This window comes from Pipra filicauda, unplaced genomic scaffold (genome assembly GCF_003945595.2).
Source record: "Pipra filicauda isolate LSUMZ 115617 unplaced genomic scaffold, ASM394559v2 scaffold216_size1298047_pilon, whole genome shotgun sequence".
In the NCBI taxonomy this organism is placed as follows: domain Eukaryota; kingdom Metazoa; phylum Chordata; class Aves; order Passeriformes; family Pipridae; genus Pipra; species Pipra filicauda.
The window spans coordinates 116,822-132,448 of record NW_024104328.1 but is presented as its reverse complement, the minus strand read 5'-3'; the positions used below and the strand labels follow the sequence as shown (position 1 = coordinate 132,448).

The 15,627-nt window shown below is 36.5% G+C and overlaps 1 protein-coding gene across 3 annotated transcripts in view; it reads left to right on the top strand.

The window, feature by feature from the left end:
* Positions 1-15,627, top strand: part of AUH (AU RNA binding methylglutaconyl-CoA hydratase) — a 115,868-nt gene that overhangs the window by 33,755 nt on the left and 66,486 nt on the right. For all 3 annotated transcript variants that reach the window (XM_039381174.1, XM_039381173.1, XM_039381175.1), the window contains one exon: positions 2,523-2,609. In XM_039381174.1, the coding sequence (XP_039237108.1) occupies positions 2,523-2,609 (87 nt within the window). The remainder of the gene's footprint in view (positions 1-2,522; positions 2,610-15,627) is intronic.

The following is a 15,627-nucleotide window of genomic DNA, read 5'->3' as shown; positions in this document are numbered from 1 at the left end:
ACAAAAGTATTAAGTTTGTGGCAGTTCTGTCTCCTGTGAACCAGAGGATGCCAAGGCTTGTGTTCTTTTGGAGTGGCTTCTGACTGAAATTCTTCCCTCAGAAAGTTACAGTTACTATTATTATGCTTTGGAGAGCTAAAATAGAAAAAGGGCTACCGAAAGGACTCTTTCCACTTCCTTGGCATTTATAAGGGAGAAACACTTAAAAAGGGAAATGTTAGATTACAAAAGTTGGTTATGGCACTAGGATCTGATATTTCTTTACAGTAATTAAAATCATTAATTTTAAATTAGAAGGTACATATTAATCCATTCCTACACAAGGTTTTTTTTTAAAATTTAATAGATTTCTGTAAAGGTCTTCAAGGGAATGTATATTCTAACTGAAGGAAGAAGTCTGCAGTTTGTTAATTTTTTTGTTTTAGAAGGGTTGAGTTTTTTTGATTGAGTCCATTTTTCCATTAGTCTGAATAAATCAAAACTTAAAAATTGTCTTAATCATATATTGACAGAAGATTTTATTAACAGTAATGCTAGATGTTTTATTTCTAATTCTTTTCAAGGGTATGACAAGTAAGCAGGATTTCAGTGTGTGGAAGCTTTGAGTCAGATTACACAGCCAAACAGTTTTCTTGTTAATAAAGCACACAGTTTTGTGTTGTTCTTATAAAGGCAATGATTTGGCCAGAGTTGTAGAAGCTAGACCAGACATTAACTGATAAAAAATAGATGATATATTTTGTTCACACAGTTGCTGACGTAACTTTTAAAGCAGGTTTTGACATGAAGTTTCATCAAGCTCCTTTTAGCTCTATACATAAATGCATTTGTGAAAGTCGCTTGCAGTTTTATGTGAATCAGAGTTCTATCCAGATTTATGGATGCAAACTGTGTTTGCTTTTCAGGTTCCTGGCAAGATTTCTCTGTGCAATGATTGTGAATTGCTAATTGCAATTTTGCTGCAGTGCAGACTTGACCATAGTAATTCCTGTTTTATACTCATATATTTGTATGTCTGGTCAACTGTCCTGTCATACTGTCTTCAGCTGGGGCACATCCTAGAAGGTTGTGTGGAAGTTTTTTGGAAAAGTGCCTTACAGTGTAAATTAAACTTGACTTTACTTAGTGGGAAACATGCAAATTGCAGCCAGGACTGATGCTTCATTGTTTTTTTAATTGACATGGGTAAAAGGAGAGCAGAAATCCTGGTGCAATAAGGAGCTTTGCTATGATGGAAGTAGAAAGGGCAAATGTAGAGCTGAATTGTTGGGCTTGGTACTGTAAATCAACAGCTGAATGTCCATCAGAAAATGTCAGAGAGACTGATTTTCACAGAGCTAGACTAGAGCTGTGAGTTACAACTAATGCTGTCAATAAAAGTATGTCTAAAACTATGTTTGATGAAGAGGGTCAAGAGGGCCTAGCATGAGTTAAGTCCAGAAAGGTAAAAGGGGAAACCTATGACTGTGTAACTTAATTCTCATCTGCAGTCTTCACTTAATCTGAGTTCAGTGCATTTTCCTGAATGGATAGTATTTTGATTCTCAGGGTAGAAACACGTGAAACAGTTTTTTTTTAACATTGGTTATTTGCCTTATTTAGCCATATGCCTAGAGGTTACTTTTTACCAAATAGAAAAATATATGTGCAGTTACCATGTAACTGTTTCACTTCTTTGGAGAATAAATGTGTCTGTGCAGATTTTCTCTCTTTTATGTATTCTTCCTCTGTAAGAAAGATGGGCTTCTCTATCTAGCTATTATTATTACTATTATTACTGCTCAGTTATTTTTTTTTACACACTCATGAGAGAAAATGTCAGTGTTATACTACAAGTGAATTTTTAAAAACGTTTGTATCCATGTCTAGTTACAGTATGCTTGTTAAACAGAATAATTTTCATATATTCATAAAGAAATAGATAAAAATTTTCAAGCTGTGGCATTTTTTAAGAGCAAAAATGATGATGGTATGTAACTTATTCAAAAATACATTTCAGTAAATGAGTTGAAACTGAGTTTAAAAATGGTACTAGGTCCACTGTAGATTTTTATTTAGATAAATATTGTCTGTTAATGTAAAACCATGCACCTTAGGTATTGTATGATCTACCAATAAAAGAATAACAAGAGCACAATATGAAAACCACGTATTTATCAGACTTTGTGACACAGTTGGGAAAATAAAATAGTATGTCAGAGAACTATAAGCATAAATGCTCAATTTTAATATGAGAAGAAGAAATGTCACTGGGAAGAATATACTTCTTGAAAATCTGGTTATGATAATTTATCTTTTTGGTTGGTTGGTTGGTTTTTGGTTTGGTTTTTTTTTTTTTTAATCTCCTGGATAAATAGGTCATGCTTTCCTTGAAATCTGTGGAAAATTTATGTGACCAATTTAAACTCCTTGTCTAAAAGTAGATTTATATTTTCTATGAATGAAGGAATATTTTACTTTTGAAAATACATTAACAATACTGTATAGAGCTTGCTAACGTGTGTGTGAAATGTCACTTACAGGTGCTGACCTTAAAGAAAGGGCAAAAATGCACTCAAGTGAAGTTAGTTCTTTTGTCTCAAGAGCGAGAGCAACTATTAATGAATTGGGTAAGTAACCTCTCCCTTGAACAATGTTATTGTAACTTTAACCTGAGAAGCATTAGATCAGAGGAATAACATAAACATGCATGGTTAATTCTTGACAGGTAGTAGGATACCCATAGCTGTTTAGCTTCACATCACAGATCTTGAATTGGAAGGCACTCAGTAAGGATTATGGAGTGCGTTGATAAACATGAATCATCATGCATTTATTCTTTTAAAATGTTCCAAAATGAGTTGGAATTTTTTAAAGAACGCTAGAAAAGCTAAATCTCAACGGGAATAGAGGTGATTTTCCCTCCTGTTTTTGTAAAAGATGTATTGTTCAGTGACATCCAAGTGCTTTACAGTTTAATTTTCACTGTTGAATTCTTGTGGTTGGTATAATTAATATGGTCTAATATATTGTAGAAACATGTTAAACATCGACTGCTGATAGAAATTTAGCTACTAAGCCTTCTAAAATTTTGCTTAATATGCAGTTGCTCTGGTGTAGTAAAACCTGTTAAATAGTTTGAGATTTTAATGGACTTGTACCAGTTTTTAAGGTACAATTTCTCTGTAAGTTCTACATTATGAATTCACCATCAAATAATCATATTTTTACATCTCTGATGATCAGTTTTAATATAATTGTTTTTCAACAGGGTATTGCCAGTATGTTCTGTTGAAAAGAGAAGTATAGTGTTCCAAGTTCGAAGCAATTAATTTTCTGCATTTAATTTACGTATGAAACATATTCTGCCACTTGAAATTTTGGCACGAAACTCTGAGGAATAAATAATTTCTCAGAAAATGTTTTTAGATACATTTCCTTAAGAACACTGTGTCAGATATTGGTTTGGCAGAATGTTATGAATGGATACCAGTATGTTTTTTCAGGTAAATGACAAACTGCTGAAGAATGTGTCTTTGATTAGGTACTTCATGGAGAAACTTGTGCCCTCAAATGAATGTCATGTCTTTGACATGACAGTAGACCGTCAGGGCTCTTTAAATAAATAAAATCTGTGACATGCCTAGAATCATTAATTTTAGATCATTAATTTCCTGCAGCTAATATTGTATATCATGCTGGTGTTTGTCCTTCTGTTGGAATGCCAAGCAACAAATTGTTCAGTTCAGGATTTTGTAAGAATTTTGGGAGGCTTCCTTAACACTAATATTTTTTCAGCCTTCCTTGGCCTGAAGTTACTGGAAACACTTTGAACTGCTGTTAATGTTTAAATAGGGGCAACTGGTTTCAAGATTTTCCGGTGATTAGTAAGTGGAGTTTTTTAATTCAATTATTTTTGGATTTTAAAGTGAGAAAATTTCTGAAGCCTGAAGTATTTGATTACGGCATTCTGCACTGAATGATGGAAAATATTCACAGTGATTTGATGCTTTATTTTGCCTCAGAGTTGAAAAAAATCTTTGAGAAAAATATTTGGTAGTGTTCATCTTCATTAAGGTTCCTGTAAGACTGTTTAACCACTAAATATGTAAGCAGATTTTCAGTGTTATCTGAAAGTTTACACTGGATCATTATGGTTACAGTGAATTACTTGAGGTTCAGGAAACCTCTATGAGTGCTTTTATTCATTGATCTCTAGTCTCTTTCTCAAGAAAGAAGCCTGGAATTGTGAGGTAGTGGAATTAATATTTGAGAACCCAGGCCAGTGAAGTACCTAGATAGGAAGGTTTGTGTGGGGATGTAATAGCAATTAGATATGCCTCTGGTTGAAGAACAGAAGCCTCATAGCCCTTGTCTCATACTGTAACAAAACTTTTTGCTTGGGTTGACTGTGTCTCTCTCCCCTCTCTCCTTTTTGCCTCTTTCTCCCCCTTCTCCCTTTCCCCTTTCCTTACTCCCTCCCTCTCCCCATTTTGCCATTTCCACTTTAAAACATAAACAGAACAGTCACTACAGGTGACAACAGTCACTAATTTTTAAAGGACTAGAGAAGAATATTGAGATATCACTTCTAATATTACTGGTCAATTATCATATCATGTATGTTTAAACATGCATACTGTATAAGTAGCTTTAATTTTTAGGTCACATGATGTATTCCCAGTATATACATCTTTGATGCATAGTTTTTTTGAACATATTATGACAGCAGTAGATGTAGTTATAGAACAGCTCTAACATTTTTCTGAAGGGTCTTTGCAAATCAATTAAAAATCATAGAACCATGGAATGGTTTGGATTGGAAGAGACCTTAAAGATCATTTCGTTCCAACGTCCTGCCATGGGCAGGGACACCTTTCACTGGACCAGGTTGCTCAGAGCTCCATCCAGCTTGGCCTTGAACACCTGCAAAAATGGGCCATCCACAGCTTCCCTGGGAAACCTGTTCCAGTACCTCACCACCCTCACAGTAAAGAACTTTTTCCTAAAATCTAATCTAAATCTACTCTCAGTCTGAAGCCATTGCCCCTTATCCTGTCACTCCATGCCCTTGTAAAAAGTCCCTCTCCATCTTTCATGTAGGCTCCCTTCAGGTATTAGAAGGCTACAATTAGGTCACCCCAAAGACTTCTCTTTTCCAGGGTGAAAAATCCCAAATGCTCCAGCCTTTCCTCACAGGAGAGGTGCTCCCTCCCCTTTATCAAGTTGGTGTCCCTCCTCTGGACTCACTCCAACAGATCAAGCCCTTTGTGTGCAGGGGATCTCAGAGCTGGATGTAGTACTCCAGGTGGGGACTCTGTGTGTAATTCCCTGTACCAGGAACTAGTAGAGAATATAAAACAAAAATTATGAGTTTAGATTAGATGGCTGCACAAGATGTCCTGTTGTGTGATGTCCTTATGAAAAGAAATGAATAGAATTTTGTAGCAAGTCAGAGGCTCTTAGCTCTTTTCCTTTTTTTTTTCTGAAGAAGTGATCTGTCATTACAGAATGTAGTTTTTGTCGAACTATGGGGACATTTGGTTACTGCAATGAATCTGTATATTGAAAATGATAATGATATTTTTCCTGCCTGGGAACAACTAGAATGTTGTGAGGTGGTTAATGAGGAGAAACCATTTTCAAATTAGTATTTACCACTGAGAATGTTGTACAGCCAGGGAAAAATATTTCCAATCTCCTACTTTGTTCTTTTTCTATCTGAGTTAAATGCTTTAATCTCATTTAAAATGTATTCTACTTTTTGCTTTTCAGAACTAGGTCATGTTTTGATAATTTGTATTCAGACATGTGACCTAGTAAGGAGATGCTTCTTTTTAGCTATATTTTCAGAAAGAAGACCATTAAGTTACCTTTATAGACAAAATACACTAAAGGTTAATTATGTCTCGAACAACTGCATAAACTTAGCTTTTTAGCATGCTTAGGCTTTCCTTAGTGTCTGTCAGTTTCATTACATTTAAAATCCTTATGCTAGTGGTTTTGTAAAAAGCTGAAGTATCATTTTGGAATACAGCTACAGAAGAGAGTTTTCTGGAAATTAAAAGCATACTGCATTTGTTTATATGGGCATAATTTATAACTTCTTGCTAAATTTGGGTGAAATAGTAAGACTGCAGTAAATATCACTTGGTTTAAAAATAAACACATAAAAGGGCTGAAAAAACTGAACTGAGCCATTAGTTGCAGCACTTAAGATCATTAAGGTGTGGGGAGGGGAATCAAAACAGCTTCTATTTTTAGCAGTGGTTGCTTTTGCTAAGATTATATCAGAATTGTGGGGGTTTGTTTGGGGTTTGGTATTTTTTTTGTGTGTGTTTGGGGTTTTTGTGTTTTTTCTTTTCTTTTTTTTTTTATAGTAGAATTTGTAAGAGTACTTGTCCATTACTATATTCTGCCTTGAGGCACTTCACTGCAGATGTAAGACTGTCTTTACCCTCAAGAAACAAGGAGAGTAAAGCCTTAATAGATCTCTTGTAACTGTGCACAGCAAGACAGGCCTGCCTAAATTGAATCAAATTACACTGACTTCCAGAAGCCTTGTTTTTGATGCTTTGGGGGTTAAAAAACCCCTATCATTCTGGGTCGGATCTTCAACATGTATTTTTATAGCATGACTCCCATTAAGTCCATGTCTGGGCTGTGATATTATTGTTGTAGATACGTTATCTGTTGGGATTTCAGTTGCAAAACAAACTGAGGCTATGTATGGGGCTGAATGCAGTAACCACACTCCTCCATAAAAACACCTTGTTCAACAGAAAGAAAAAGTGAAGCTGTAGAAAAAATTTCAGCTCAGCCAATACATGTAATTACTCAGAGTGACATTTGGCCCCAGCCTCTAATAAGTGAGAAACTTACTGTTTAGCAAAGCTCTTCCAAAGAACATAGGCACACGTACCCAAATCCCACAAGCAGGGAATAAAAACTGGAGACTGACTTTCTTGGTTACTTTCTAAGATTAAAGAGTGGTCAGCTTGTTTTTTATTTCACATTTGGAGACAAAACACCTTACTCATGGCCTAATGGAACCTAGATCTGCACTAAGTTAAGAATGAAATTTTTAATAAAATACTGACATTACTTGTTTTCTGTAGATTATGTTGCATTATAACAAACCTTGCAGTACTTTGTGAAAGGCAGATGATTAATTTTGATACCTAAGTTGTGATACAACTGCGATAAGTGGTGATATTTAATAACTTTGTTTATACATAATTTTTACAGATATGATTAGTTTTAACGTTAGTTTTAACATAGTTTGAATGAGATCATCCTCAGAAAGCACCTTGTGGTCAGTTGCTTGCACTTGTGTTTTTTATTGTGTGCTTTTATTTTTATTCAAAGCAGATACATCTCTATATTTATAGATTTTTTTTTTTCCCCTCCCTTCCTTAGCAATTTCTGTGTTATTCTGGCTTCTTTCAGTCATCACCAAACTTTTAACTTCCCTAAAAGAATGCACTTGTTCACCCTTCTGGAGAACATCCTCTTTTCCAAAAAGTTCCAGTTTTGACTATTGAAGATCATGCATCCTTGGGAATTTTTTTCTTTGTGCCACGTTACATTCTACAGTTCAGTTTCGGATGCAAGCTCTCAGAAATCCCAGGAATGATATCAGGATTATAAAAATTTCAATTGTTTTCTGGTCTGCCAACTACTACCCCACCTTCCCACTGTGAGTTCTCAAAAGTAAGCAAGAATAATAATTGATGAGGTCAGTGCAGTGCCTTATATTGCTATTTGAGTTTCTGGGGCTTCTGTGGAGCTTTGGTTAGCATTTAAAATCCTGGTTTAGTAATGAACACTCCAAGCCTGATTACTGCTCCTTATGTAACATTTACCCAATTTGTCTGTTTGCTGGAGGCAGATCTGGCCATCAAAGGCAGAGTACTCTAGTTTGGAAATCTTTTGGTAAGAACTGAGGATTTCTCTCGTAGGGAAGAGGGATACAGGTTGTAACTGGCATTTACTGGAAAGCTGAATGAAATTTCACGGCTATCAGATTTGAAAAAGGACTAATGTACAGCTAGCAGAGCCATGCTTAGCAGCCTGCCTCAGGCATCATGGTGTTTTTGTGTTGCTGACACCGTGAAAGGGAGATTTTGGCACAGGGCACAGTATTCCGCTTGCTGTGTTGTGTGGTTGCCTTTTTGGTTAAGTGTACTGCATAGCTAATGCAGTCCTTGACTGCTTGCATTCTGAGTGTGTTGCTGAGCTCTTGGTTGTTTTCCAGTAGTAGATTTACTGCTTCTCTTAATATTGAATTAATTTAAGATACCTGTTGACAAAGTGTTGCCTGTTTCCTAAACAGACATTTCTGTCCATGCAGAACGGAAATTAAGGGCTTTGTCAAATTGCACTGGATTGTTTTTAATTAAAAACCACAGTTCTAAATTCTGTACCATTTTAGAGACAATAAATGCAATATTAAACTTCTCTACCAAGATGTTTATTAGCTATTTATATGACAACAGTACTTCCACAATTACTAATACATTTCCCTCCCCACCCCCCCAATAATAACCTTCTAAAAACTTACAAAAGAAATGCCAAAATAGAGGACCTGAATATTAGAATAAGCTGATTTTCCTTCTGTGTAGATCTGAAGATCAGAGGTGGCTTTGCATTGCTGATTCATTTCTTTGATCCGTGGTGCTGCTGTACAGCCTTGACAAAAATCAACATATCCTCAGCGGTAGTTTAGTTTTCCTACTGGCAGTAATTCCAAGTGCTGCTTTATGAGGAAAAGAGGCTATGTTCTGGACATGGCTCTTTAATTTTCCTTCCACAAAAAGTAACTGTACCCAAAAGGAGGGTGCTACTTGCTCAAATGGTCTATTGAGATCAACACAGCCAGTTTGCACTCTGTTAGAACAGGCCTCCAGTATGACTTGCTGTCCAAAGCGGCTGTTCCCTCTCTAGGGAGCCACATTTTGTATGTTTGATGCACTGGAAAACTCAACCCTTTCCTCACCTTGCTCAGGTTTGAAATTGCATGTTTCAATCCCCGAGTGAGAAGGAATAGTTTGTTAGCTCTTTTTCTTTGCCTGTCTTGGTCTCTGGCTCTGTTCCTAGAACGCATCAGTATTAAAAGGGCAGCACTCCTGGCGTGGTACTGAAAGCATGAAGTTGTCCTTCTGTCTAAGAAATCCAAATGTCATTGCCTGGCCCAGGCATGAGGCTTTGACTTCAGAGTAGCATGTTCTAGTCTTGTGTTGCACACACCCTTTGCCTAGGTATGCACTGGCTCGGTGATATTGCCAAGCTAGTTAATGAAAAAAAAATTATGCTTCCTGTGAAATGTTAGGGAGTGTTCCTTCTGTAGTATTCCGTGAATGAGCAGGCTTGAAACTATTGTTTGATACATTGTGCTAATTTAGAAATAAAGGTATTTTAGCACTAGACTGGGCAATGCATTGAATCAAACAAGGATGCTTGTGTTGTCTTCATACTGTAAATCAGACAAGTAGATGATAAAAAAAAAAAGAAAAACATATCCCTTTTGATTTTCTTAGCAGAGATTATATTAGAGACTATAGCTGTGCATATGTATTGTGTGTATATATTATGTAGAGACTGTAGTTTGAGTTTTATTTTGTGTGAGCTTTAGGAAATAAAAAAAATTACATAGAAGTAGAATGTAAAAAGGTAACTGAATTCATTTAACATTGGTGTTATCCGCCGTGTTTTATAAATTCGCTGCTTGATTATGTGCTCTGCTGTTTGTGTTAGTAATAAATTCTTAAATGTACTTAGTAAGGGTAAGAAATACAAGAAATAATTTTAATTTTTCTTCTATCCAAAGCTTTTACTCATTTGCACAGAAAGTAGATTCTGTCACCTGGGTTTTACGTCGTTATTGTCTTACTGAAGGCAGAACGAGACTGGAAGGTGGAACATGAGGAAATATGAAGAAGCTGAGGAATCTGTTTATCAAACTGAAGTGTGTCACTGAAGATGAATGAAATATGCAAATAATTTTATATAATACAAAAAGAAAATAATGGAAGAGGTGGCTATAGCAAACTGTAGCTAAATGGTTTGATTAAAGCACCTCTTTCATTCCCATTAGTTTCCCAGTTTCTGTTTCTATTATCAAGAATGTAAAACACAGTGTCTCTATTACCTGTCCACAATAAAGTAGCAAATAGAAAATTTTAAAAAATAAGAATGTAATATTCCTTATACTCCTATATTAAGGTTGTTTTGATTGTTTTTTTGTCTTTCAAAAATATTTTTTCTAGGTCATATATAAGAGTGAGTAATCACTGGAGGAAACTGGGAAATTAATGGGATTGAGTGAGGAGCTTTAGCTGTTGTCATAATAAAGGGAAGAAAAACTTTATTAATATCTTTTGCTTAATAATCAACTGTAAGCTATGCACAGTAACCTTTTTAACTAAAAAGCAAAATTTCTTTAAAATGCATTAAAAAATGCATTTTTTTTATGCAGCTCTTTACTGCTTTTGATTGTCTGCCTGAACTTTGAAGGTATTAAAGCAAAGACACTGATGTTCAAACAACTCTACTAACAGTTGCAGTCTATTAAGCTTCTTATCCAGAGCACAGGAATTAGAGGGTAGATAAAAGCCTTTCACAGCTGTACTCTAGCAAACGAATGGCAAAAAGCTGTGTGTGTCCAAATGCATACGTAACCTATTCAGAATTAAGAGTGTGTGGTCATGTTTTTGCAGATGCATATATTTTTTAAAAATATTTTAAGACATATAAGTTACTTCGAGTAGTTGCTTTTTCATTCTTTTTGCAATTATGAGAGGTAAAGCTTTGCAGCATTTAATTACTTGCCTTTTGCGAAAAATGGTTTGACCAATCTTCTTTACCTTCAACTTCCTATAGGAAGATTTGACAATCTCTCTCAGACTCTTTCATATTTTACTACATTCATTGGTTGGTTTTCTTAGTGTTACAGAACGAATGGAAATATTTGTTGAAGTATTTGGTTTCTGTTAGCTTTTTTCCCCCCTATAGAAGGGTCTTTTCTTGATAGTGGTGTTGCAACCAAAAATGCAAGCAAACTGTTGTAGCCACTGACTTGATAACAGATTTTGCAAGGTAAGGTAAATGCCTGAAAAAACCTGACATTCCAGTGATAATATGCCATCTTAACATTATTATTTTTCTTCAGGAAAAGGTCCCTTAAGATGAAATCAAGATATAGTATTGTGTTGCAATTATTTTTCTGATTTCCTATGACAAAAATTATCTAATATGTAAGTGTAATTTTGTGGTTATAATGTTCCTAATATAAAGAATATTTCAATTATCAAAATTGCATATGGTGCACCTCTACTTGCCACTCAAGGTGCATTGTTTATGTCCTTTAATTTTTTTTTTAATGGAAAAAAAAATCTTTATTTTTACATTGAAGAGTCACATCACCAAGGGAGATCAAAAATCTATGTAGTGCCCAGGTGGAAGAGAAGTCTATTCTGACTTACAAGATAAGAATATCTAGGTATGAACTTAATTATTTTAAAGCCAAATTAAGGATCTGTTCCCAGTTATTATGCAAATTAGGGTGTGGTTTTAAATAATCATTACTGCTGACTCAAAATTCCTATTTGCATCCGTGACCTTTTGAAAACACTTTTCTAACTTGCAACCAGAAAACTTGCAGATATGAGGTTCATAAGGAGACTGTAAAGTAACAGGTCTTGAACCTTTCTTTCAGTGTTGTTGGTGTAGGAATCAGACATAGACTTGCAGTATTATGTGGGTTTAAGCTATTGCTAGTTGAAATATACACTGAAAATAATGACCATGTAAATGAGTGCATTGTTTTGTAGTAACAAACCTGAAATTTGTAATTCTTTCTTTAACACTTGCATTCTTCAGATGTGACTTCTGTTTCTTCTGTCTGGCTATTAAGACATTTTAGGGGCATGTGACCCTTCCTTTTATTAACTTGAAGGCTCCATTATTGTTGCTACATTTGAATAAATGTACTAAGAAACATGGAGGGGGAGCTTTCTTATCTGTAGAATAAAGTTCATCCTTGGAAAGGTGCTGGAACAGCTAAACATGGAAACTAAACTACTACTGGGCACATGAGGGACCAGAAAGTTGTGAGGTGTAGTCAACATGGAATCACAGAGAGGGAAATCTTGCTTGACTAGTCTCATAACCTATGAAGAAATGACTGGTTTCGTAGGTGAGGAAAGAGCAGTGGATATTTTCTGCCTTGACTTCAGTAAGGCTTTTGACAGTGTCTCTTATAAGATTCTCATAAAGTAACTGATGGACTGGGTCAGCAGGCAGCGAAGTGGATTGAAAATTGGCTAAATGAATGGATGCAGACTCTGGGCATCAGCAGTATGAAGTCTGCTTGGAGGCCCCTAGCCAGCAGTGTGTATCCCAGGGGCCACTGCAGGGTTCTCAGCAAGTTTGCTGCTGGCATAAAAGCATAAGGAATGGGTTGTGCTATTATTTAGAGGGAACTCACCAAGGTGGAGAAGTAAGCTGACAGGAACCTCATTAGGTCCAGCAAAGGAAAGTGCAAACAACTCCATGCACCAGTACATGCTGGGGGTAATGATATGAAAAGCAGCTGCACAGAAAAGCTGTGCAAGTCCTGTGGACACCAAGTTAACATGAGACAGCACTGTACCCTCGTGGCAAAGAACTACTCCTGGGCTGACAATGAGTGTTGCCAGGGAGTTGAGGGAGGTGATTCATTCCCTCTCATCGGCACAGGTGAGGCCACTGCTGGAGTACTGTGGCCAGTTCTAGGCTCCCGAGCAGAAGACAAAGATGGAGCAACTGGATAGTCCAGTGAAGGGCCATGAAGATGATGAATGCTCTACAGCATTTCTCCTATTGGGGAAGGTTGACCAAGCTAGGGCTGTTCAGCCTAGAGAAAAGAAGGCTCAGGAGGTGATCTCATCAATATAGAAATGTCTAAAGGGGAAGGTGTTAAGAAGAAGAAGCTGGGCTATCTCTGGTGGTGTCTAGTGACAGGACCAGAGGCCATGAGCACAAACTGGGACACAGGACGTTCTTCCTGAGCGTCACAAAGTCCTTATTCACTCTGAGGGTGACTGAGCATTCATACAGGTTACCCAAGGAACTTGTGGAGTCTTCCTCCTTAGAGATCTTCAAAAACCATCAGGACATGAGCTTGAGCTGCCTGCTCAAGGTGATGCTGCTTGAGCAGAGGGGTTGGACCAGGTGACCTCCAGAGGTCTCTTCCAGCCTCAGCTATTCTGTGATTTAAAGGTTTCTCATCTGCTGCAGATGTATGTAGGCAGATATTTGCCACAGTTTCTCAATCTGCTAGAGTTAGATAATGAATTGTGGAACTGTTAATCTGTTCTTCAATTTATAGCATACTTTCCTCCAGTAAGGCATATCATACTCACAGTATGCAGGGTATTTTTAGACAACTCATCTTCCTTGCTTTATGTTCTAGGAAATCCATTATTCAGAAGGAAAAATGAGCTGCTGGACATGACCCCTGATGTTGCTTGTCCTAGTAAGCTGTTCACTAATCAACCTTATTTGTCAAATAATCAGAAACTCACTCGTTGGACAGTCTACTTTTTGGTTCTGTGGGAACTCAATTCCACTGTCATGTAAAATTGAATTCTCTTGCTGCTTCTGTCTTAGTTGGATACTCATAGTTTTTGAGGCAAATAGAGTACTTCACTACTTTCTTTTCAGTCAGTACCAGGAAAAAAGAATTCTTCTTTTCATAATTAAAGACAAGTCAAGCTTATGAATCTGGTTTGGTAGGTACGAGAGGTAGTAACCAGCTTCTGATTTATGTCTGAATAGCTGTTCTTTCTGCTGATTGATTGCCAGAGGTCACTGAAGTAAGATGAGGGATGAACAATAAGGACTTTTTTGAACATTATGCAGGTATAGGACAACACAGGATTAGCTAGGGAAGTTAAGGTGACTGTCTTTATTTTAGTGTTTCATATCAAATGCATAAAAAGGCAAGCTTTAAAATGGGGCTGCATTTGAATGTTCCTAAATACCAGATTCTGACTGTTAAAATTAGTTGAATAGAATATATTTGTCCTAATCTGTAAAAGAGTACTTCAAAAATAGAAGTTAATTGTCTCTAGGGGACCATATAGAATTTGTGCATTGTTAGGGCTTGAGTGGGCTTTCATGGAATTTTCTGATTCGTGGGAATCATGAACTGTTGCTGCAGTAACAGCGCAAACATTTTACTTCAGGAGAAACTGAATTCTATACCTGCTGGACTTCAGTTCTTCAATGATGACTCCTATATCCTAGCTATAAGAAAGGAATACTACAGTTATCCTACAGGTTGATTGTAACTGCTGCCAAGCTACAAATGTGTGATTCTCATATACTTCATTGGTACTTGAACAGTCTGCATCTCACAATATCTTGTGCCTCGCTCAGGAATTTTTTTTTGTTTTTATATGAGTATGTGATACTAACAGTTGCTAACAGAAAATATTACAGGTATAAATTTACTTGGCAAGCAAGGGAGATGCTCTTGGAAGGTCGGTCTCTTTGAATTTGACACATTCTGCATCAGTAACTCTGTTTTCTGGGTGTTATGAATTTTAATTTAATCAATCTGGACAAGTTCATGTAGGTTGACCAGGAGCACAGATCATGAAGTCTGGAATTCTGGATAACTGTATTATTTTTCTGATGCCTGTTTCAGGAACTATCAGTAAGAGACCAGTATTGGTGATAGGTCTTCCTTTGAGTCCTTGGACACCATCTAAAGAATGTGTTTATTGCCTGTTATGTAAAATACACTATATATAATGTTTCATAAAAGCAAGGCTACTTTCATATATAAATTTTTACTGTTTTGGTTTTACTCTATGTATTCATTCCTTGCACTTCTTCCTTCCTTCTTCCTAAGTAACTCTGGGAAGTAGATTTTTCCTGGTTGATCAGACCACTTATTTTCTGTCAATAGTGAGAAAGTGAGATCGTGAAAAAGGCTGCTTGAAAGTTACTGCGAAAGTATCACGTGTAGTTCAGTTCCATCTCAGCTATTATCTTACATAGCTATAATTTTATAAGAACTTTCCTAATGAATTAGTCAGAGAACTAAATAGTCAGATATGATTCAGGTTAGTAGAATCCAGGCAACTTCTGCTTTCTATTTGGGGAATATCAGTGTCCGCAGTAATATGAATCAGCTGTGTGGGCTTTGTGACACACATCTGAGAAACTATTTAGTGGTCAAGTCCTCCAGACCTGATGCCTGTATTTATGTGCCTGTTGTTCATCATATCATCATCTCTAAGCAGAAAGGAAATCCCTTGTTAGTCACCAGCAGTGGACATCATGTGGAAAGCCACTTAAAGGTGAAACAACATTACCTGCTTCAGAAAAACTGTAGTTCTTTGAAATTACTTCCAACACATTACATGTGTTTTTATGTACTTAACTGCAGAGTGCTCCTTCTTTGACATCCTGTACTGATGGCAAAATTGTGAGAGAGTTTAGCTTACTCTACTCTATATGTTTCAGTAATGGAAAGTCACAGGAGAGCAGGAGGTATCCCAAGTCTACAAGATACTGCTGGTCAGCCTAATCTAAAACTACATGTGACATATCTGTTTAGCAGGAGTGTATTCTTGAAGCTGAGCTGAAGATTCACAG